Raw genomic sequence first — 25221 nt, forward strand, 5'->3', positions numbered from 1 at the left:
AAAAAGCCTTTGGTCCCTAAATGCTTCTTGCTTGATAAAGAACTACTTTCTGTGCCAGGCATTTTTTTCTCTGCACCACCTGGCTTCATTATAACCAGAAGAAGAGAGAGCATGAAGAGGAATGGCTGGTCCATAAGCCAAATTTCCCATAACTACCTTTCCAACCAGCTCAGTCTCCACCTGACCTTCTTCTTTTGCAAATTCCCCTTTCTTATAAAGCTATGTTGGTATATAAGTTTAATCATCAGGAAATAAGAGCTACTAGGTGCCAGGCACGGTTTCTCTTTCCAGAGTTTTCAGCACATAAAGAGATGGAACAGATACATGTAGAATCAGTATCCAAGGTATTGTGTCCTAAGTACCAAGTGAATGCTGGAGGCCAAAGATGCTGCTGGAATTCACAGGTTCCGTCTCAGGAAAGCCAGGTGAAGGATGCCGTCTGAAGTGGGAATCCTCATAGCTCTGTAGAGAAGGAGATGAAGTGCATTTCAAACACGGAGGGAGCTTGAGGAGAGGAGAAAGCACATAGCAAATTTATTTGTTTCCTGGAGCTGCTGTAACAAATTGCCACAGACAACAAAAACGCACTCCCTCAGTTCTGGAGCTGAGAAGTCTAAAATCAAGGTGTTGGCAGGGCCATGCTCCCTCTGAGGCTCTAGAGAGAACTCCCCCTTGCCTCCTCCCAGTTTCTGCAGGTTGCCGGCAATCCTTGCTGTCCCTTGGTGTTAGCTGCATCGCTCCAGTCTCTGCCTCTGTCTTCACATGGCCTTCTCTGTGTATGTGTCTCTGTGTCTCTCCTTAGAAGGACAACAGTCCTTGAATTTAGGGCCCACCTTAGTCCAGTATGGCTTCATCATAACTAATTATATCTGCAAAGACGAGATTTCTAAAATGAGGTCACATTCTGAGGTTCCAGGAGCATATGAATTTTATGGGCCTTATTCAACCCACTATGGTGAGTGTTCAGAAAATGGTTTGATGTAAATAGAAAGTTTTTCAGAGAATAACAGCAGACAAAGATCCGTCCCTAAGACTAAGAAAGATGCCAAGCACTAATTTACAGACTAAGAGTCTCTCCCGTGGGTACAAACAGTAATAACAACAGCTAACATTTACATAGCACTTGCTGTGTGCCATTCGGAACTATTATATGCGTGAACTATTATCTTATCTTACAGATGGAGAAACTGAGGCACAAAGAGATTAAATAAACTGCCCATAGCCAGAAAGAAACAGAGCCAACATTTGGATCAAGGCTTTGGCCAGAGAGTCCATGCTCTTAACTCCCATTCCCCTTCTAAACGTTTTAAATGCATTTGATCAGAACAGGGCATGTGCTGATCTCCTTCCATGGGCAGTGAGCTTGCAAGCAAAGGAAGAAGTCATTTGCCTTTGGTCCACATTAAATGTGGCCACTGGCTGAGAGAACAAAGGAGCTTCTTTAATTGACATCAATGTCTAGACCTTTGAATGAAGAGCCTGTTGTGGTCAACATTATTGCCCTATTGTTCCTATAGCACATGATTGTTTTATATTTTTAGGAATGGGGAGAGTGTTGATTTTAAACTCCTGGAACCTTCAAGGATGTGGTTGTTTGCAAGGGATCCCACAAGTCAACTAAGCCATACCCTATCCCCGACCTGCAGCCTACATGGACTATTACATCTGTCAATGCCCTAGTCTCACCTGGTCATCTTTTCTAGCGCCTTACAACTAGGATGACCAACCATCCCAAATTACATAGAACTGGGGGGTTTCCTGGGATTTGGAAATTTCAGTTTAAAAACCAGGACAGTCCTGAGAAAACCAGCATGAGTTAGTCACCCTATCATGTGCTGCCAAGAAAGTCTTTCTCAAACATAGATGAACTCCAGCAGTGCCCACAGTGAGAGAGCTGAGTGTCTGTCTTGGTTAGTACCCTATGTTTTCAGAGATACAAACGATGTTTTGATTATTGTAGTAGGCAGGTATCGAAAGTAGGCAGCACAGTAGTAAAAATAAATGGGAATAGTGATGTTGTTTAGAATGGTGCTTTTTTTCTTACAGGAGAAGAGGATGATGAGGAGCCCGAGATGCCTGTGGGCCCCCGCCCACGACCACTATCTGAGCTGCACCTTAAGGAAAAAGCAGTGCCCATGCCAGAAGCCAGTGCATTTTTCATCTTCAGCCCCAACAACAGGTGTGTGAGAATGGTGGGAAAGGTGGGACTCTGCTCCCTCAATGATCCAAGCCCAGCAGGTGCCAGCATCCTTTAACCTCTGGATAGAGCCTGGGACTGCCCCAGCTCCCCACAGTTTGTGTAAAGAGAGGGACAGGTTTTGTCCCTCAGCACGTTAAATGTATTATTCCACTGTAAAGTCAGCTGTCATTCCTACTATCATTTTTTTATAGGTAATCTGCCCCTTATCTCTTTTTAGGAAAAAGAGTTGTAGATTCTGAATCAGTAGGCCTGTGGTTTATTTCTCTCCATTTTTTGAAATGTGTAAACTCTGTTTCCATTCTTTTAATGTTTACCCTTGGTATTCAGTAAGCCTACTTAATTTAACAAAGTCTAAAGCTAAACAATATCCTAAACCTCATCCAGTAAAATCAAAGGAGCTTAGACAATTTTAACTCCTCTCAATTGCTCCTGCCTTACATGTTATTGTTGATTAGTGTTTGATCTTGACCTTTATATTTAACCCAAGTTAGACATTATTATCAGAATTAGAATTATTATATAAACAGTATATACTTGGATTTACATATAACTTACCAGTTTGTCCTCTGTAGTCATTTTCTTTCTTCCTGAAGTACATTTTTTCTTTTTTCTTTTTTATTATACATTTTCAAATTTTTCAATTACAATTGACGTACAATATTATATTGGTTTCAGGTGTCCTAAAGCACATTCTTTAGAAGTTCCTGTAGTTCCTTTATGATAAATTTGGCCTCTGTTTATCTGTAATTCTTTTCATTTCTTGTTCTTGAAAGATACTTTTGCCATGTACACAATTTTAGAATGCCAGGTTTTGTTCCTCAGGATGTTAAATGTATTATTCCACTGTAAAGTCAGCTGTAATTTCTACTCTCATTTCTTTGTAAGTAATCTGCCCCTTATCTCTAGCTGCTTTTACCATCTTCTGTTGCCTTTGACGTTGTGCAGATTTATTACCATGTGTCTAGACATGGATTTCTTTCCATTTATCTTGCTTGAAATATGCTTCCTACGTCTATGGATTTATATTTTTCTTCAGTTCTTGAATGACATGAAATTAGAATAAGAATTGCTATTTTTTAAAACATTGCAGCCATAATCTCTTTAAATATTGTGTCTCCTTCATTCTCTTTATTCTTTCCTTCTGGCACTCTAATTAGACATATGTTATACCTTCTCATTTTGTACTCTCTATCTCTTAATGTATCTACATATCTTTCATCTCCTTATCTCTCTTTTGGTATTCTGGGTTAATTTCTTCAGATGTAGCTTCCAATTTCTTAATTCCATCTTCAACTTTATGTTACTGTTTAAACCAGTTTTTATGTCAACTGTTATGTTTTCTTATTTCAAGCAGTTCCATTTGTTGCTTGATTTTCCAGATCCATCTGTCTATATCTAACACTATCTTGTTAACTCATTGTCTTTGTGATCAAGTCCTTTATTTCATTAACTTTTTCAAATATAGTTGCTCTATATTTTGTATCTATTATTTTTAATATACACAGGCTTCAAGGGGTTGAAATCACTTATTTGTTGTTTTCCTGATTTCCCATCTTAGTGGCTTATATTCTGGCATGTTTAATGATCTCCGATTGTTACCTCAATACTTGATATTAATTGGCGAGATTTCTGTAGGCCTAAAGTATTATTGGGAAAGCTTTTTTTCAGTTGTTCTTTGAGAGTATAGGCTCAGCTTAGAGTTCCAGGCTTCTCTGCCCCACTTCAAGACTGGCTTGAAATGCAATTTCCTGATAGCAGAGTTGCTACTGGCATCTATCCTCAGGCAACTCTGTCCTTCCTGGCTACCCATCACACAGACCCCAGATCAGAGGATTTGTTTGTTTCCTTGTTTGTTCGGGATGATCACTGCAGACTTCTCCTAACTCCCATGAAACCAGAATTGATTATCTCAAAGAGCCCGTTCTTTCCAGAACTTGGTGCTTGTGCAGTGGTAAGGTCTTTCAGAGAATTTAGTAAACCACAATGCCAGGAGCAGAGGTCTGAAGGACTGGATTCAAAACTTCACTCCCTCACATTACAGGTCGTGTTTCTGGGCAGGCTTCTCCTTCCTGGGTTTCATTGTTTTTATTTATGAAATGAAGATGATATTATCTATATCCCTCTCCTAAACCGTCAGGATGAAATAGAATGGTATATAAGACAGCCTTGGCATTTAAGGATATAGCATTTGTGCTACTATCAGTGAGTGCCCAGATGTCCACATGTGTAATTATTTGTAATAATTGTGCTGAGGTGTGATGTTGAATTGCACACCTCGAAGCTATTCCGCAAGAGTAAATCACCTTAGTAGAGTGTAGGTTCAGCCAGCCTCTCAGCACCCACATCTCCGGGTGGCTCTGTTGTACCCTACACATAAAAATATGAAGTAGATCTCATAAAATGGGTTTACTTTAATGATGGGGAAAAGAAGTCCCCCAACACAACCCAGCTGTTAATGTCACAGCAGTATTTGAAATTATAGAGATTCCCAAAGGTCTCAGATGTAACCCTCTAAAATGTCAAAAGTTTACTGTTGGTGAGAGTGCTTTGAACTACAACCTGCTGTGCAGACATGCCTCATGATGGGGGTGGGGGTCATGATTGTCATTACCTAGCAGTGGTAGTACTGAAGAGCCCACCCCACAAACCGATGAGCGTCTTCTATACGCTGAGGGGAAGAGCCGGTGCTCCTGAGACCCAGGGAGCTGCTCCCCTTGCCTTCTGACACGCCTCTCTCCTTCTCTCCGGCTTCCCACGCAGGTTCCGCCTCCAGTGCCACCGCATTGTCAATGACACAATCTTCACCAACCTGATCCTCTTCTTCATTCTGCTCAGCAGCATTTCGCTGGCCGCTGAGGACCCTGTCCAGCACACGTCCTTCAGGAACCATGTACGCACTCCCCTCTGTTCTCCGTCCCCCTACCCCCGAGAATGTGACCAGGCCTACAGCTTCTGTTGCTGACCTCACGGTTTAATAGGGAGCCCAATTCCAAACTTCAGTGTCAATACACAATCAACGTTTTTTTTTTCAGAAGATTAGGGCTTTGCTAGAAACTATCTAAGGACCACAAGCAAGTAAGAGAACTTGTACCCAAATGCCTGAGGCTGGCCTGATTGGCAAAAGTCAGGACTTTCATTGCCCTGTGGATATTCCCCAGGAAGCTCTGGTTCCCTGTAAACTTAGTAAAAGAGTAACCACTGACTTTTGCCTTGCTCCCAGTATACTCTGAGCAGTCCTAATCATTGGGGAGAGGGAGAGCACTGGCAAATAGGCGCCAATGATAAGGCTGACCTTATATAAAAGAGAGCTTCTTTAGAAGTCGAAACTAAATTTGAAGGCCCACTCAAGGCTCTGGTGAACTACATTAAAGTCTAAAATAAAAACTGCTCTATCTCAAAGTCTCAAAACTTTTTCAAATCCCAACCAGTTGAGCATGAAGAGAGGAGCCCTCCAGTCTAAAGCCATAGCCCTGCAGACCACTTGCTGGTCCTGCTTGGTCCAGAGCTTTCTTACTAAGAAAGGTATTGGCCTTATCTCTGATCTGTTACCTGAGATATAATAAAACATGAAACCATGTGACCTGTCCCCAGCCTGGGTAGGCCTCATCTAGAGGCTCTCTTGTGCTGCAAAGGACCCAACACCAGTGAAGATTTCCACCAACATAGGAAGCTGGCTGAATCACACCAATGCCAGTTAAGAACTTTGCATCTTCCTGGAAAAAACCAACCAAAAAAACAAAAAAACCCACTCTCTGTTCTTTTGACAAGTATCTATCCCAGTGGTCTGATTTGAGTTTGTAAGTATTGGATTAATGAGAAAAGCATCAAACCAGATGCTACCCAGACCCAGGACCAGCCGAGGCCTACCCTGGAAGCTCCCCCTCACATATCTAGGGACTTCATCCAGAGCCATTAAGCCTCCTGAAGCCAGCCTGCTTCAGGATCCAGAGCTGCGTGTATGCCACTTGTCTCCTAACTCATTTCCACCTGTCTCCACGTGGAAAGGCTCAAGTGGTGTGTGTCATGGTTTTGAAGTGTGATTCCTTTTCTGGTGAACATCCACTGACCTCTCCTCCCATCCTGCTTTCTCCCTTCCCCTCCCCATCCCCACCCTGTTTCTCTTTGTTTTGCAGATTCTGTTTTATTTTGATATTGTTTTTACTACCATTTTCACCATTGAAATTGCTCTGAAGGTAAAGCCCCGACCCCCTCCCCTCCCCTCCTGCCCTCTTCCTGAGGCACTAGCTCTCTGCTGCTGTCTGCCGCTAACACACACGCTCCCGTTGGTGTCCGGTTCCCTCTCAGAGCCACTAATCCAATTGTGCTTATTTTTCAGATCCTAGGCAATGCAGACTATGTCTTCACTAGTATCTTTACATTAGAAATTATCCTTAAGGTAATGCAATCTGAGCAATGCATTCTCTCTGTCTCTGCCCTGTCTGCCTTGTCTCTTTTCTCTCTTGTTTCTTTCGCTCTCTCTTTTGCACTCTCAAGCCTGAAATCAAAAAAATTAGTGCCCTTCACTTTGTGCTAGCACTTTGCTCAGGCCCAGAAGAAACCTACCCCCACCCCCCAACCTGCCTGGAAGAGACATTCGGCTGCCAAGGTCAACACTGATGCTGTCCTGTCCCCGGTCTGGCCCACACACCCCACACACCCCACACACCATCTCCAGGCAATCGAATCGGTGACTGAACCCTGCTTAGAACTCTCCTTCCCTCTTCCTGCCCAGAGGAGATACCACACAAAATCCAAAAGTGGAAAAGCTCGGGGGTGTGAGTCACTTTGGCTATGCCCATTGAAGCCAGTCATCAATACCTTCCTCCATAGTTGTGGCGGACGTTGGGACTAAGCTAGAGTTGGGCCTCTGCAGCAGTAATCGGGGGCCGACGTGAAATTCGGGGCCAGTCTCTCAGCTGAGGGATTTGACAGACAACTCTAGATTACTTCTGAACCCTCGGTTACCTGCTGAAAAGCTTTGTTACTATGCCCCTTGCCCTGAGCATGGAGGAGGGAGAATTACACTGGAGAGCCAAGTACAGGGGAGTGAGAACCAAGTGCTGAAAGAATCTGGAGCCCCAGGCCCCAAGACCCAGGCTGTGAGCGTGCAGGCCTGGCCCCACCGCCTCTGGCAGCTCCAGTGCTGGCAGCCCCATATATGGATACTGCAGCACGGTTATCCTGAAGCCATAGAACCTACCTCTGAACAGCATTAGGATGAGAGAGATTTTTTTCTGTTTTATCTTGTTATTTATATTAATATATAATTTATGTATTACTTATATTTATTTTATTGTGATTTCTAAGTTTTTCCTGTATACTTCTGGGCCTCTAAACCAATACGCTGCCAAGCTAGTTCATCTGAGATGTAGGGTGTGAGTCCTGCAGCCTAGGAAAAGTACATTTCAGCATTTGTTCTCCTCTCAGGATGAGGGCTTGGCTTTTACCCTCATCCCAAACAGAAAGGTCAAAAGCTCTGGAGCACCTGCTTCAGCTTAGCATCTTCTTCCTGGGATACTCGCCTGAGATGCCACTCCCGAGGAGCCCAGGCTCCCTTGTCACCCCTTCAGGTAGTGGATACAAGCCAATGTCCACACCTGACCATGCGCCATGGCTGGCCCCAGCCCCTTCTTTTCCTGATGGAATGCCCAAGTCATGACCCAACCTTCTAACGTACATGATGATGCTGTCACTTCCATATACAATCCGAATGGGGCAGTTTGATGTGGCTTTTTTTTTTTTTCTTGTCCAGACCCGTAGCTTCTGTCTCTGGTTCCAGCTAACAAGAGTGTTTCTCAGATTTTCTCTCTACCCGAGGAAAGCAATGTGGCTAGGCTCTGACTCCTGGGGGTGGGGAGAGGGCCCCGAGAGTTGCCTGGCGGCATTAGGACACACTGCTGTAAAACCCCCTTTCCAGGATGACCTGATTTTTCCTGGACTTCAGACTCAGGGAGGCATACAAACACTCAAAATTCTTTCCTGAGACAAGAAAAGTTCTAAGGCCCAATTCTCAGCACCCCTCTACGGAGCTTCCCTTGTGGATTTCAATGGTGCTGTTTTCCCTTCAAGGTTGCCATACAAGCAGAAGTGAATGGTCTCTTTACGAGCATTGTCATGGCAAGATCCTTCCCTCCCCATCCACCCTCACCCTTTTCTACTCTCTTATTCTCAGTGTGCTTGTAAATACAAACCCCAACCCCAGTACACTTTCCTGCACCTCCTTCCCATTGGGTCCCTCTGCCTGGCCCGGTGGCCTAGCATCCTGCAAAGGCACTGACAATGACAGTCTTCTTGAATGATGCAAAAGCCTATCACACAGAGGAGGGAAAAGGTGGAACCAGGACCAATGATCAGAAATTACTAAAGATCAGACCCATTTAACAACTAGAATTGCTGCTTGTCCATGTGACTGGACAGAGGAGCATTCTTGCCCTTTTAATTCAGAGTCCATAATCCTATGTCCCACTCCTTTTCTCTCCTTAGGCTGAAAATAACCCCAGCCATAGGCTTTTCCTGGGCTTAGAAATTTTAGGAAGCAGGACCTGGGTAGGCATCAGTCAGCAAAACAGGGTAAAGGAAAGACTTTGCACTGGGTACCTGAACCTGACCTTTTTTGAAGCTCTGAATGCCACACGTGATTTTCAAATAAATGCTCCATTTTTTCAGCATCCATTTGCCCTTTCTCTTACAGCCACTCTTTCTCTGGCCCTGCCTGGGCAAGTTTCCAACACACACACACACACACACACACACACACACACACACACACACACACACACCTCTTCCCTTGACAAAACAGGATCCCAAATGAAAGGACAGAAGTTGGCACTCCGAGACCCATTTGTCCACCTAATCGAGGAATGCTTTTCCTCAAATGTAGATGTCTCTGTTGCAGCTCAGGAGCATGCTTGTAATACCCAAGCCTGGAACAGAGTGGGAGCAAACCCAGTACCTTCTCTAAGATGAAATTTAGGATAGCTAGTGAAGGTGCTCTGCCTTGGGTAGGCACAGAGGCACTCTGGTTAACATGAACCATGAGAGCCACCCAAAGCCACTCCTAGGGTCCCAAATCTTCACTGAGAGACAGGGCCGCCAGCCCCTCCAGATGGCAGGGCTTCGGGAGAGATCTCCAATGATATTCCCCTGCAACCTTTTATATAATCTACCCACTTCTCGAAACTGTTGCAGGACACAGGTGCCTGAGTCCCTTGTGACCCCCTGCGGCAGGAGATAAATGGAAAGAATTAGGTTGCAAGAGCTATTTTTGCCAATTTCCCCTGTGTTTGCTTTTGAATTGCTCTGCAGACATGCTGCCCTGGGCATGCTCTGATTCCAAAGAGATAAACTGGACCCCAGGTGACCAGGGAGCCACACTCAGTCTCTCAGCCATCAGCTTCAGATTTTTCCCTTTGGCTGATGCTTTGTAGCCCATGCCTTTCACGGCCCTTAACTGGAAATCCATTGCCCTTAATTCAAGTCAACAAAATTGGAAAGGCAATTTGTTGAGCACCTACGGTGGCTTCATACCGAGCTCTGAGGGAGGTGATAATAGCTAAGTCGTGTAACAATACTCATCATCCAAGGGATCTCAAGTGGTTTTCTGTACGCACCTCAGAAAGGCAGAGAATAGTGCGCTCACTTTATAGATGAGGAAACTTATCTTCCCTCATGCAGGAAGAATCCAGAATTCAACTTCAAGCTATCTGGCCCCAACACTTAGATGGCACTATCAGCAGGATAGTGTTCCTCACGTTTTACATGCTTACAACCCCGTAGGGTAGATATTATCACTCTCCTCATTTCTCAGATGACAAAACTAAAACACAGAGAAGTTAAGTAACTTGCCCAGGCCGCAGAAATAAAATACAATAGAGTTGGGATTCACACTCAGACAGCCTGGCTCCAGAGCCTGTGTTCTTTAACAAGGTACCACATAGCCCCTGTGAACATAGCTCTGGCCTTAAAGAACGTGCAGTCTAGAAGCAAGTCAGTAGAACTGAGTGTAGAATATTTGGCACAGATCATAAGCACTATTTGCGTCTAGGAAGTGGAGGGATGCTAACTGCCAGAGTCATTGGTAGAATTTCTCACTGGGCATTAAAGGACCACCTGTCCCAGTTTGCCTGAGAGTGAGGGGTTGCCCGGAATCCCAGACTTTCAGAAATGAACTGGGCAAGTCCTGGGAAACCAGAATGGTTGTGACTCTACTGGGCATGCTCAGCTTCCCCCCTGATGCCTTGTGTCCTAAGCTGGCCCTGAGGCAGATAGAATTTGGAAAGGAGGTTGGAAGACCTGGTCAGGGCAGCATCAGCAAAGGGCCTCTCAGAGCTGGAGCCATGGACCTGTGATGAGGAAGTGGAACAGGAGAGAGGGATGGCAGCCTGATTTGAAAGGGCTTCAAATTTAGGATTGAAAAGTCTGGAGTTGCCTGGAGCCACTGATACATCCTGAGCTGGGGATTCTCTGGTGGTTGCATAAACAGTTTCAGAACACTTTTCTTGGCACCTTATCTCCTTCTTCAGTCCTGCCTAACCCCATCCCTCTGTTGCCTCACTGCTCTTCAGCAGGGCCCTGCCCAAGGGGTGCTATGGGAAGAAAGGGTGGTGTGAGGGGGTCTCTGGCTCTTGGGCAGGGGCCACTCATGCTCGTGTTTCCTGTGCCTCCCTGCAGATGACTGCTTATGGGGCTTTCTTGCACAAGGGCTCCTTTTGCCGGAACTACTTCAACATCTTGGACCTGCTGGTGGTCAGCGTGTCCCTCATCTCCTTTGGCATCCAGTGAGTAGGGCTCTCTCAGTCATGATGGGGCACACAAGTAGGAATGGGTGTCAAAGAGGACATAAAGACTCTGGGAGACCTTCCCGCACCCCACCCATGGACCCGTGATGTGAATGGGGTGGGGCCTCTAGATTGTACAGCATGGCGGTGATGATTTCTTTTGCCCGTGTCCTCAATGTTGTGACAACTGGTATATGTTGATCCAGCAAGAATATGTTGAAACGTCTGGATCTCGCTGTGACCAGCAGGGCCAGCCCCAGTTATAATGAGAAGAATATCTCCTACCCCTGCACCATGTGCCCAATTCAAAGGACCTGCCATCGCCATGACCTGCCCTGATCTCTGGTCCCTCCTCCCTCCCTTTCTCTCGTCTCTCTCTCCAGTCAAAGCATCTGATGGATGAGCAAAGGGAGAGGGAGAGACAGAGAGACTGAGAGACAGAGACAGAGACACAGAGAGGGAGGAGGAGGAAATTATTCTCATTCTTGGCTACACAGTGAAATCACCTGAGTAGCTTTTAAACAGACATTTACCCCTGAGATTTTTATTTAATTAGTCTGAGGGACAGCCTGGATTCTAGGATTTTTAAAAACTCTCCAGGTGATTCCACCATACAACGGAGGTTGCAAACTTGCTCAAGTTTAAGAGTGATTACAAGTTTCTCTCAAGTTCCCTCGGCTGTTAATGCTAATCCTGCACTTGCACTTTCACATGCACGGTCTTCTATGGTTCCCACAGAAACCCGTGAGGTAGGCAGGACAACTGCTGTTATCACTATTTTATAGATAGAAAAACTGAGGTTCAGGATGTTGTGAGACTTGCCCGAGGTCACACCAATGGCAGAGAAAAGGACCCTGGGGTCTCCTCTCCCAAGGGTGTTTTCATGGTCAGCTTAGAAAGTATGGAGATGGGGGCGGGGTTGTTACAAGTGGGATTCTTTCTGTGATCATCAATTATATGACCCACAACTGTCTGCCTACGAGCCTACAGGTCTAGGTTCTAATCCTAGCACTAACACTAAATCCTTACTTAACCTTGAACCAAAAATTCCCCCCTTTAATCTGGGCTTTCTCCATCTGACCTTTAAATCCTTACCATTGTGATTCAGACACAGACACAGAGAGGGAGGAGGAGGGAATTATTCTCATTCTTGGCTACACAGTGAAATCACCTGAGTAGCTTTTAAACAGACATTTACCCCTGAGATTTTTATTTAATTAGTCTGAGGGACAGCCTGGATTCTAGGATTTTTAAAAACTCTCCAGGTGATTCCACCATACAACGGAGGTTGCAAACTTGCTCAAGTTTAAGAGTGATTACAAGTTTCTCTCAAGTTCCCTCGGCTGTTAATGCTAATCCTGCACTTGCACTTTCACATGCACGGTCTTCTATGGTTCCCACAGAAACCCGTGAGGTAGGCAGGACAACTGCTGTTATCACTATTTTATAGATAGAAAAACTGAGGTTCAGGATGTTGTGAGACTTGCCCGAGGTCACACCAATGGCAGAGAAAAGGACCCTGGGGTCTCCTCTCCCAAGGGTGTTTTCATGGTCAGCTTAGAAAGTATGGAGATGGGGGCGGGGTTGTTACAAGTGGGATTCTTTCTGTGATCATCAATTATATGACCCACAACTGTCTGCCTACGAGCCTACAGGTCTAGGTTCTAATCCTAGCACTAACACTAAATCCTTACTTAACCTTGAACCAAAAATTCCCCCCTTTAATCTGGGCTTTCTCCATCTGACCTTTAAATCCTTACCATTGTGATTCAATGCAAACTGATTCCCTCTTTGAGATACCCAGATAGATAGGAATGCTCTCTGAATCCTTTGAAATAAAAGAGCCGTGAACCAAAGAAATCAGATCTTTCTACCAGCTCCCTCTTGAGCTCATCATCCTGACCATCTGAAGAATGAAATCAGCACTTGCTGACATGTCATATATTTTCTAGGTCCCAGGTGGGTATAAGGCTCTCTGAAAGTTAGAGGACTATCTCAATCAGAAGGTTAGTGCTTGAGGGTTAGAATACACTTCAGAATTGCTCACCAACCTGGCTTGGTGAGCGAGCCCACCTGGGTGGATGGATAACGCATCCCAGCATCCTGCCAAGGAGCCTGTGGGGGACCCGCACCCTAGAGCCTCCTTTCCACTAGGGAACGACAGCAGCCTGAGGCTCCCAGAAGTTCTGCTGCAGCCCTGGCATCCTCGGGATGTGGAGGCTGTTGTGTAGAATCCACTCCTCCAAATCCTGACTGGGCTATGAACCAGAGAGGGTTATACATATAAGTGTAATGGGCAACTACCTAGGACACGTGTTTAGAGATGAGCACTGAAATAACTCCTGCCCGCATCCATCCCCTCCAGTCACAGGCCTGAAGTTCCAACATTTGTGTAGTATTTCTTCAAGTTCAGTGATGTCTTCATCAGGCATAATAATAAAAGCTACCATTTATTCAGTTTATAGTACGTGCCAAGCACACTGCTAGATGATTCACATATGTTTTCTTATTTAATCCTTTCAACAACCTTGAAAAGTGATTACTATCTGACTTCACAGATGAAGAAACTAGGACTCAGAAAAGTTAGGAAATTTATCCTCAGTGACTTGGCTGGTAAGTGGCAGTGCTGGGTTTTAATTCAGGTTTGCTACATCTAAATCTGTCTCTCTGATGCTATAAACACCACCGCCCAGCACGTTATATTGCTAGAGACTCCTGGTGAGTTGCTTTTCACATTATTTACTAGCCCACATGAAAGTCAGGTAGCAGGCAAGCTTCAGGTCCCAGGATGAGAAAGACCTCCCAGACAAACTTCATGTTGTCACAAGTTGGCCTGGGAATAGCCTACCAGGACATTCATCACCACCACGTTATTTCTTATTTCACCAAAAGCAGGAGAAGCTCACTCCCCTCCCCACTTCTCCTTCCCAGGTCCAGTGCAATCAATGTTGTAAAGATCTTGCGAGTTCTGAGAGTACTCAGGCCCTTGAGGGCCATCAACAGAGCCAAGGGACTGAAGGTGAGAAGGGTGGGCCTGCGCAGGGAGCCATTCACCCCCAAGCACCTGCCAGTCTGTGCATTGGCAGAAGCCAAGCCAAGGTGAGGGGTGGGCTAGAGGGAGGAGATAATGGGCAGCTCAAGTGGCTGCTGAAGACTCTCCTGCCTGCACCTGTAGTCCCATTTCAGGAGCAGTGACAGAGGCAGCCATTCAAAATCTGAACTGCTAAGCAAAACTTTTGCAAAAAGGATACCTACATATACACCCAGTGCCCCTGATGGCAATGAAGTTCCTGTTTTCCTACCCCTATAAATCAGGAAGTTGACAGGGCATTTGTCCCTGTAGTCACCTATAGCCCAATGGGGGCCTTTGAGTTCCCTTCACATGATTTCACCACCATGTGACACTGGGAAGGTGCTTTGCCTCTGTGAGTCTGATTTTCTCCACTGGTAAAGGGGTTGCCCATGCTGCCCGCTCAGAGCGGGAGTGGGAGGGGGACTTGGCTAAAGGAAGCTCAGGCTGCAGGCTCTTCCTGAAACCACATGCCCTTCCGGCCTTCTCTCCCACTGCAGCACGTGGTTCAGTGTGTGTTCGTCGCCATCCGAACGATCGGGAACATCGTGATTGTCACCACACTGCTTCAGTTCATGTTCGCCTGCATCGGGGTCCAACTCTTTAAGGTGAAGTCTCGGTCCTTCCTTCTCCTCCTATCAGTATTCCCGGGAAAGGGGCCTTGCAGGTACAGCAAAAACAGGAGTGTGGCCTGGGTCAGACTCTGGATAAAGGTCACCATAGCCCTGCTTTGAGCTTCCCAGACCGGAGAAGGTACAGCTTGGAAGGAGGCACTGCTCCACCAGGCGAAGACCCTTCGCCCCCTCGGCACTGCCTGCCCCTAGTTCTTGCCCTTCCTTCTGGCATGAAAGGGAGAGGGCCTGCTATGTTCTGAAACCTCCGTGTCAGGCACCTGCATAAAACCTGCAACATCCCACCTCATTCAGCCCTCCAAGACCAGTTCCACTTCTACCATCCTCATGAGACCTTCCTAAAGAGTCCAGCATTCGTGGATTAGAGCTCCCTTTTTCTGAATTCCAGTGGTAGTCATGGCACTGACTGCTTTAATATATGTGAGTCAGATCTTCCCCACCTGGATTCTGCTCTCCTCATATTTTTTATCCCAAGTCCCCTAGCACAGTGCTGGACATTAGGGACGATCTTTTTTGATCGATTCATTGGTTAATGAACATATCCAATCACTTCGTTCTTCTGCCTTCCAGGGAAAGCTCTACACCTGTTCAGACAGTTCCAAGCAGACAGAGGCAGAATGCAAGTGAGTGCGGGCTGGCGGGCAGCCAGGCCAGGGCTGGTTAATTTGGGGCAGTTGGTAACTCGGTGTGAGAGGAGGGACAGCCCATTCTTTCTCAGACAGCAGCAGCCCCTGGACTTTTACCCATGGATAATCTGGTCCCATGGACATAACATACAGCAGGTGCTACCTACTGAAGCTCCTCACAATGGCTAGAACTGTGGGGTTTAAGCCAAACTAGTCACATCCCACCCAGCATGCCAGGAGTCGTTGGTGGGTCAGGTGTGAAGGGAGATGGGAGGCCCCCACAATTAACTCTTCCCCTCCTCTCACAGGGGTAACTACATCACGTACAAGGACGGGGAGGTTGACCACCCCATCATCCAGCCTCGCAGCTGGGAGAACAGCAAGTTCGACTTTGACAATGTTCTGGCAGCCATGATGGCCCTCTTCACTGTCTCCACCTTTGAGGGGTGGCCAGAGTGAGTATGCAAATCAAGGCCTGTCCACCCCGATGTGAGAGGCCAAGACATTGTCCTCACACTCATCCCTCAAGTTTTATTGCCTTTCCCACACTCCTTTCCAGAGGTCGTACTTCCCTGTGTCTTCCCCAGGCAGTGAGGGCATGTTTCTAGAACCATCTGTAGGCCATCGTCACTGCCGAAAAATAGACTCTTCTTTTTCTAAAAGATGTCAACATTTCAGAAACTCCAACCCAAACAAAATGAGCTTCTTTCAGAGCCCCTTCCCAACCTCAGAGTGAGACACAGTGATAGGGGTCATGGTATCTAGGAGTAGGGACCAGGAGAGTCTCTCCAGCATAGGCCCTTAGATCACCATAGGGTTCAAGATTGCTGCTCCCAGGGCACACTCAGTGTGAGCGGAGATGGTGGAGATGTCTCTGTTTTACTAGGCTCTGCCCCAGTCTCCTTAAGAGAAAGCCTTGTCTATGTTTTCAGTGGAAGGTAAGAAAGGGATAGAAACCTGGGTCCAGATTTCTCTGCACAGATAGTGCGTTCATGCCTAGACCACTGGCCTGGTCGGCCTTTTCACTGCAGCGCCTCGACCAGGCAGCTCATCCTGCAGGTGCTCCATATCTTTGTACAGACACCTGATCCTCCCTTCTGTATTCCAGTGAAATTATCATCTAAAAGTCAGAAATTCTAAATATTCCTAAGTCAGTCATAGCACATGGATCTTAGATGAGAGTCACCACTATCACATGGTAAAATACAGATAAAACCTGGAGGATAACCAAGTACTGTGTGGGGTAGCAAAGAGAGGCGAGGAGGCAGCCCCTGTCCCTGAGGAGGAACGGGCATAATGGGCACAGGCCCGGGCCCAAATGGATGGTGCACACGTGGAAACCACCTAAGTGTAACACCGAACCATTGCTGATGGTCTGAATAAGCCTAGGTCGTTTGTTACCTAGTGTTTTTAATCTTAAAGGATATTTATCTCTGAGAGATTTATTTTATGTTCACTGTAACATCCTTTGAGTCTATGCCCGTTTGCAAAGCTGTCGCAATATTTACCAATATTTCCAGTATTTGAAATCAGTGTCCATAATTCATGTTACATTAAAAGAGTACTTGACAGTTTCAAAACACCTTCATATACATTATATCAGCTACCCTGCCAGGTAGGAAAGTTAGGGATTATTGTCTCCATTTACAGATGAAGAATCTGAGGCTCAAAGAGGTTAAGTGATTTGCCCAGGGTCACATGGCCAGAAAGTGACAGAGCTGGGACTTGAACCCAGATCTTCTGACTCCCAGCCTAGAGCTATTTCTAGCACCGCTGAGCCCAGGGACCCCTGGGAGCAGCAGTGCCATCATTCCACAGAGGCGACACTGCTTCTCCAGTTCGTCTGTGGGGCTGTCTCCTCCTCCAGGCTGCTGTACCGCTCCATCGACTCCCACACGGAGGACAAGGGCCCCATCTACAACTACCGGGTGGAGATCTCCATCTTCTTCATCATCTACATCATCATCATTGCCTTCTTCATGATGAACATCTTCGTGGGTTTCGTCATCGTCACCTTCCAGGAGCAGGGAGAGCAGGAGTACAAGAACTGTGAGCTGGACAAGAACCAGGTAGCTTCCTAGGAAGGAGAAGAATGAGGTGGTGAGGGGAAAGCAGGACCTCATGAGGAACAACAGCAGTCGGCAGCCCGCGGCTCACCCAGAAGGGAGGCTGTGGTCAGGAGGGCGATCTTGTGGATGCTAAGATCATCTGTCCACTACTCAATGAGAATAGGGCTCCCAGCCTTCTGGAGGAGCCTGAGCAAAAGAAATGCAAATCCCTGCAAATCCCTGCAAATCCCCGATCTGGCAAATGTGTTCATTCAGCCAGCAAATACTTGTTAAGCATCCACTTAAGGAGACTCCATGATAGACTCTTGGGGAAAAAAAACTTTGTGCCCTCTCTAGAAGTTGTCAAGTTAGAAAGTACCCATGTGGGTTAGCACCATCGATAAAGAGGAAAGAAACTAGAACAATGAGGGAGTGAAGATTTTGGGGGCAGAAGAGGACAGCATTAGAAAACCACTATTAAATGGTTTCTTAAATAAAACCCAGAGGCCTGTGCCTGAGATGGTGGCAGGAAAGAGGCTTAGGCAGGATTGCTATAGTAATGCCAGTATCATGACATGTTCCGTTAGCCTATGAACAAGAGCTGGCAATTCCACTGGTGAGGAATGAAGCTGTTATGGTGGGCTATAGCATGTGGTCACTGAGGTCAGTTCCCCAGCTAGATTCCCCCATGGGAAGAGTCATAGAGAGATATATTTCTGTCTGTGAGTGACTTCAGGTCTGCTTATGAAAAAGAGCATGGCACAAGACACTCAGCTCTACCCCAGTTAGGCCAGCTGGACCCCTTACGGGTTTTGATGTCAATGTCTTGGGTTTAGACTCATCATTCTTGCTGCTGTATGGACTTAGGATTGGAAGTAAGACCGGAAAGAGGGAGGCCAGTTAGAAAATGTAGATGAGAGATGATTAGACCCTCATCTACTATAGGTTAATGATTGTAGAGATGAAGAGAATAGGAAGAAATATGATGGGTCAGGCTTAGAAACTGGACATGGAGTCTGAGGGTAAGAGAAGAGGCTGGACTGACTCCCCAGTTCCCGACTCAGAAATCTGGGCATAGTACTGAGGAATTAACTGGATCTGTGCTATAGTCCCAAGAGTCTAATTGGCCAAGATCTTATTCCCTACTCATGACCTGTGTCTTCTGATCTTGTGGTCTCTGGTAAATTAGGAAGATTGATTTAGGACAAGAAAGAAAATTTGAGGAGAGAAGTGCCTCAAGGAAAGGCTGTGGCATAGGAAATAATGAGAGACCAAATATCAGTCAAGTGACAAGTATTTATCAAGTGGCAACTGTCAGCAGTATACCAGGCATTACCAAGTTGAAAAAAAGGATATATGTACTAATCTTGATAAGAAGATTCTCTTCTTGATTAAGGGAGTGAGAGGAAATCCAAAAAAAAAAAAGTGTTTAAATAACATCTCACACTTGTCAGTGAGCTAGAACAATAGGTTATTCTCTGACTCACGGAGAGCCCTACCCCCAGGTGTATAGTTTCATCTACAACCCACCCTCTTCTGCCACCGCCCACACATCATTCAGGTAACTAACCCCACACTCTCCCCATTCCCTCCCCCCACTGCTCCCTTCCCAGCGACAGTGCGTGGAATACGCCCTCAAGGCCCGGCCCCTGCGGAGGTACATACCCAAGAACCAGCACCAGTACAAAGTGTGGTATGTGGTCAACTCCACCTACTTTGAGTACCTGATGTTCGTCCTCATCCTGCTCAACACCATCTGCTTGGCCATGCAGGTCAGTCCAGAGGGGCCAGCTCCCATGAGGCCTGTATGGGGGAGACTGCTGTGGGAGGGTATGGAGCGTAAAAGAGCTGCACTATCGTCTCTGGTGTGTCACCTTCCTGGAGGCAAAAGGCAGCAGAAAGACCAGAAGAGCTGTCCTCTTCTCCCAGGTGGAGAAAGACAGTGTCCCTTCTCAGGGATGGGCTATTCTTCGGGACCTGAGGAAAAATTCCGTAGGCCCCTGGGTTGAGAAAACCGAGAGAGTGGAGGAAATGGAGAACAGAGGGTGAGCTTGAAGTGTTAATTATTGTCAGTAAGGCATGGCGTGTAGAGGTCGACTCCACATCCACCTGCCTTTGGGAGGTCAACGCATGCCAGAATTCTCTTGAATACCAGGATTCTTTATATAGTTTTCATAACCAATCAAAGCAGGAACATAGAACTCTGCTGACCTCTGTTTCCAGAGATGGTGGAGAAGGGAAGAGCTTGCAATGTTTCCTGAGCCCACTTGACTGCTTATGGAGATGTGGGTGGCCTTTTAGGACTCGTTTCAAGGGAGATCTCTGTTGAGATGAGGGTGTGAGGAGTAGAGATGTCCCTGCCTCATTTTCACAGTTCCTGCCTTCCTCTCAGCACTACGGTCAGAGCTGCCTGTTCAAAATCGCCATGAATATCCTCAACATGCTCTTCACTGGCCTCTTCACTGTGGAGATGATTCTGAAGCTCATTGCCTTCAAACCCAAGGTAGGCCTCTGAAAAAAGGCATCTGGTCTGCAGGTGCCAGAGGGATGGAGAACAAGAGGAGGTGGGAGTGTCAGTATCGAAAGAAGGAGAGCGAGGGGCAGAAATAATCAGTGAAGGACCGTGTCTTCTCTGATGATAATGCCCAAACTCCTAAATCAGCCAAGATTGGATCAGGCCAGCTCTTTGAAGTAGAATCTCAGCTCATGATCTGGACCATGGCTGGGATATACAGAAAGCAAATTCCTTCCTGAGCTGAGCCTCTCCTTCCAGGGGAAGCAGATGACGGTTCTTCTTTTCCCATCCCCTTCCCTGTCCCCACCCCCCAGTGCATAATCTAGAAGAAACTATGCCCACAGTCTGACAAACCAAACCTCTCCAGGCCCAACCTCCCAGATCTACTCAGGCCTCTGTTCTCCTCTCCTCCCTTTTCATCAGCCACACAGACCAGCTTCATTGTAGAAAGCTCAGGCAGGGCTGTACTTGCTCAGGACTCAGTGTTCTAGCCCATGGGGGCCTCCTGCTCCCACCTCAGAGGCTACATCATTGCTCCCTTGTACCTTCCAGTACAGGAAGGGCCGTTACCTGCAAATATCTGTGCTTTGCTGCTTGTAAGCAGCTCCTCAAAGGAAGGTTTGAAGAGAAGATTAGAACCTTTGAATGAACAAAGTAGGGTAAGGCAAGCTGGATTATCTGTCACCTTGAATTATCTGTGCCCTCCCTAACCAGGCCCACCACCATTGAGCTGGATAATAGAGGAGCAGGCTGGTTTGAGCAGCACCTGCCATCTTCCACCCCTGAGGACAGGTCAAAATCACTGGCATCCACTGACCTGGGATTCACAACATGAGCCGCTGCTTCTGAGGGAGGATGTACAGCAACTCAGTGGCTCCCCCTGGCTACCACGACACCTTTGGGAGAGGGATGAGGATAGCTGGTTCTAAGAGAATTATAGACAAGAAAACTTCTTTAGCTTTCTGAACCTTCTCTTCCTTTCTTTCATTACTTTTCCCAGATGCAACACAGATCAACAGAAGGTCCAAAAGGAAACGTCTTTAGTCATATATTCCATTTTTATTCAGACTTTTACTTGTCCCAGGACTAATTGGGGCAGGGCTAGGACCCCTTGGCTCCACTTCATTGACAAGTTATCCATCACCTTCTTTGAATTGATATTCAACTAACATTTCTTGATAATCTACCATATGCCACACATACCTCATTGCATGTAATCCTTTTCAAAACACTCCTTTAAGATAGTTTTTAGCACCCCCATTTTAGGGAAGAGGGAAGTGAAGTGCAGAGCAATTAAGTGTAATATTAATTACACCACCACTAAGTGGTAGAACCGAGACTAGAATCTAACACCTCTGACTTTATGGTCAATATAATTTCCACTGCACCAAGCAGTTAGCATCTTTCTACATCAAATATTCTGCTGGGCACTTTTCAGAAAGAAGCAAACAACCTTTGACTGCAAAGGGACTTCAAAAATAAGAGAGACAATATTCTTACAATGCTGATTCTTCCTCTCACTCAAAGAATGCCTAGGGTTCTTGGCTAATTTTCAGAAAATAAGACTCCTAATGAATGTCATTCGGAGATAATAATGGTGTTTTCCCACCTCCTCCAGGGCAGCAAATATACTCTTTTTCACTTTCCCTTCCAAGCTAAGTCCCATTTGGAGGCATAAAATTTGTCCTGGCCTAGAGAAAACCACTGAATATCCTTGGCCACTGTCTGTATACACATAGTGCCTCTGCCCACCTATAGTCCTGTTCCATGCTGCATGGCTCAGGAATACTGACAGGTTCAAGGTCACAATAATACGACTGGGTGAGGCTAAGAATGCAGGATCATTGCCAAGTTGAGCTTCAATCTCAGATGGCAGCCTCTAGTAGGGAAATTAGCATCATTTTCATCTTGTTTCATGAGACATATGGTTTAAATATTTCAAAGCTTTGAGTCATTTCACAATTGACTCAGATGTGTTTCTGATGTCTGATGCAGTCTGCAGGGCCCTGCAGTGGACTTCCTGAATCTTGTTTTATGAGCACAGGAAATGCTTTGAACACAGCTGCCCTAAGAAGCAAATGAAACTGATACCTGCAGGGGCTTCTACCTGAAAGACACTCTACCTAAATCCTGCAGATCTAGGAACAAGCCACTAGCCAGTTGTAGTGATCTAAACCATAAAGTGCCTCCTAGTTTCTTCAATCCCTAGTTTTGTGAGAAGATAGGTAAAATGAGAGACTTTTTCCAAAGAAGGAAGAGAGCCATCCTGGGGCCTTTTGCATTCCACCTGCCAGGATCAGTCTGTGGCGTAAAGAGAAAGGAAAATGAATACCTCTAAAGGGACCTCTGGCAATCGAGAGATAAAGTTCACTGGCTGACCAAAGAAGGTTGACCAGTTGGAAGGAGTATTGGTGAGAGCAGGGCTCTCATTAGGCTATGTTCTTAATTAAGGAATGGACTCAGGAAAAGCATCCCCAAAAATTTCAGGCAGAAAACCAAAGCAGAAACTACTTGAAGCTCTGGTAGAAATACCTGGCTGAGTCTGGCCCAAGAACCAGGGCTTCTAACAGTGACCTGAAACACAGAACAGCTTTCATATCTCCTGGTTAACTGGAATTCTGTCTGCATCTTTTAACTCACTGGTGTGGTTGTTTATGTGTGATATGAATGGGTTTGCACTAGTAAGCATGAGCTGTAAAAGGACAGTTAGGCAGCAAGGATGTTGAAGATTGACATGAGACACAGCCAGGGAGAAGTTGTCTCATGTTGTCACTGCTCCACTTTTCTTCTGTCCTTTTTGTGTCTGTGATTGGTTGGTTGGTCAGTCGGGTGGTCAGCTTGTACTCTTGCTTCATTCTTTCATTGTCTTTATGGTGATTGATACTCTCAAGTTTTTCATTCCCATCTGTTCTCACCACTCCATGGAAAATGAATTTTCTCAAATAAGTTCTTGCCTCAATTTGAACTGCCCTACTCCTTAAATTCACACTGTTACACACACACACACACACACACACACACACACACACACACACACGAACTATGGGTGAATATAAACCAGTTTAGAGCAATTCAGCCCCCCACCAAGACCTCAGGGATCTGCAGTGATGTCTGGAAGAGTGGGACGGATGACAGTAGAATTGATTTGAGCACCTAATAACAAGCCAGAGGAAATCCCTTCCCGAGAGTAGGAGATAAGCAAACAGCATCTGGGTCCATGACTGTTTCAAGGCCAAGTTGATCAGCATTAAAAACTTGTGGTTAGAATGGCCTGAAAATAAGCTATTTGCTGGATTATCTTCCTATCGTGACTTGAAATTGTCAAAAAAGACGGAAAAATATTTTTAAGATACACTTTATGATAAACACTGAAAAATATCTAATGCCTAGAAATAAATCTAACAAAAAAATGTCTCCGATATCTACAGAGAAAACTAAAAAATTTCATAGAGAGGAATTAAAGCAAATTTAGTAAATGGAGAAATATATCATGTTCATAAATTGGAAAACTCAATATTACCAAGATGTCATTTATCTTTAAATTGATCCATAGACAATACAATCCCAATTAAAACTCTAAGTTGAACTTTACCTAAGGTGAGAATGGCAAGAGAAAAGAGAGCCACCCAACATGTCCTTTACGGCCAATAGGATGAGCCTGGGCATGCCCCTGCTGCAGCCCCATTGGGCAGCTCTGACATCACAAGGAGGCTGAGGCAGGAACCTCTGGTTTTAGTACAGGAAAGAGGGATCATGTGACTTAGTTGCATGTTGACAATGACTTCCCTAAGGCAAGGCAGGAGGAGCAGCCAAGGATGGGCCCAGCTTCTCTTCCTCAACGGCAGTTGGTCTGCCCTGGAAAGAAGGGTCTCCCCCAAACGAAAGGCTGCTAACCACTCTCCTCCTCCCTGTAGGCCTGCCCGTGGGTCATGGAGGAGTGAAAGGCAGGGACCACTGTTCCTGAGACTTATCTCATTCCCCTTGGCTGCTGACTGCTCAGGGAGCTCCTAGTTCTCACAACCTCTTACTACTTCCCCAAGGGGAAGATGCTGGAGGGGATTTGACCCTGGCAGCACTCTGTCATCAAACCCTTGGCCTCTCTTTCTAGCTTTCTCCCAGTCTGAGAACAGTCCAGAGACATGAATGGACCCAAAGTGAAAAGACTCACTGCCCTCCTGCCCCCGAATTTCTTCGATAAGAGCAACAGAAGCATTGGGACTCACTTTCATGTTGCAGAATAAATTAGGTCCAAAAGACACTTCAGACCTAAGGGATAAAGTGAGGCCGCTAGTCTAGCACTATCTAATGGAACTTTCTGCAATAATGAGAATGTTCCATATGCACTGTCTATAAAATAGCCACCAGCCCCATGCCTATTAAGCACTCGAAATGTGGCTAGTGCAGCCAAGGAATCAATTTTTTTAATTTTATTTATTTTAATTTAGATTTTGTAGCCACATGTGGCCAGCAGCTGCTATCTAGGACAGGACATCTCTCTAGACCCTGCTTCTTTCCACTGACATTTACAATTTCTTCTATCCTCTATCTGTCTGTCTTAGCTTCTTCAGTCCAGCTGCTCTGGCTTCACAAAGCCAGATGATGGTTCATCGCATCCTCCCTACTCTTTCTCTAGCTGGTAATTTTCTACCAGAAATTGACTCACTATAGTGGAAGCCCCCTTGACAGGGTAAGAAGGCTTCTCACCCTGGGGTCCCCTGTAGGGATTTTCTCCTGACTTTGTTAGTTCTCCCAGCCACCCCTGGATTCCCCCTGTCCGTGTCAGCTGCAAGTGCTGAGGCTTTTTCCCTGTGGATCCTGTCCCACCCAGTTTCTGGACTGGTCCTAAGGAAGGCAGAGAGCACACTGGCAGGTGTGGTCTGGAATTGATCTTGCTGCTGTGGCCAAAAACCCCTGGTGAGCCCTGGGGCAGTCAGCTCCTTTTTCCCAGCGCTTTGGACTTCTGACTAGGGTTCCTGATTAGCATTTTTGTGCCCTAGCAAAACTAAAGTCTGAGTACCCTAAGCCCTGCCTGTTTCTTACCCGACCCTTCGCCAGGATGGAGAACCTTGTCCTTGCACACCCCAGTCACTAGACAGAGACTTGCTGCCTCATAGCTTTGACACTGCTTCCAAAGTAGGCTCCAGACATCTAGCCGTGTGTGTGTCCCCAGCTGGCTCCACCTGGCATTCTGGTCCTGCTCACTGGCCTCCATTGTTAGGCCTTAGCCTGCCTCACAGCAAGTCATCTGAATTGTCTAGGGCTGTGACTCCTGCTACCTGCCCCCAAACATGAGGGATTTGGCCAACATTTTTATAGTGTCAGCTAACAATAGGGTAGTCATTCAGCTAATAGC

The 25221-nt window shown here is 46.1% G+C and overlaps 1 protein-coding gene across 15 annotated transcripts in view; it reads left to right on the forward strand.

Annotated features, from left to right (window-relative positions):
* CACNA1C (calcium voltage-gated channel subunit alpha1 C) overlaps positions 1-25221 on the forward strand; it is a 606859-nt gene that overhangs the window by 514198 nt on the left and 67440 nt on the right. For 6 of the 15 annotated variants that reach the window (XM_025041061.1, XM_025041070.1, XM_025041058.1 and 3 more), the window contains exons 19-29: positions 2047-2179; positions 4961-5090; positions 6334-6393; positions 10871-10977; positions 13909-13996; positions 14548-14655; positions 15250-15302; positions 15614-15760; positions 17173-17374; positions 18967-19125; positions 19746-19856. In XM_025041061.1, the coding sequence (XP_024896829.1) occupies positions 2047-2179; positions 4961-5090; positions 6334-6393; positions 10871-10977; positions 13909-13996; positions 14548-14655; positions 15250-15302; positions 15614-15760; positions 17173-17374; positions 18967-19125; positions 19746-19856 (1298 nt within the window). Of the gene's footprint in view, positions 1-2046; positions 2180-4960; positions 5091-6333; positions 6394-6536; positions 6597-10870; positions 10978-13908; positions 13997-14547; positions 14656-15249; positions 15303-15613; positions 15761-17172; positions 17375-18966; positions 19126-19745; positions 19857-25221 lie in introns of all 15 variants that reach the window. The other 9 variants (XM_025041069.1, XM_025041062.1, XM_025041065.1 and 6 more) reach the window with 2 other exon arrangements.

Source organism: Pteropus alecto, unplaced genomic scaffold (assembly GCF_000325575.1).
Source record: "Pteropus alecto unplaced genomic scaffold, ASM32557v1 scaffold76, whole genome shotgun sequence".
NCBI lineage: Eukaryota > Metazoa > Chordata > Mammalia > Chiroptera > Pteropodidae > Pteropus > Pteropus alecto.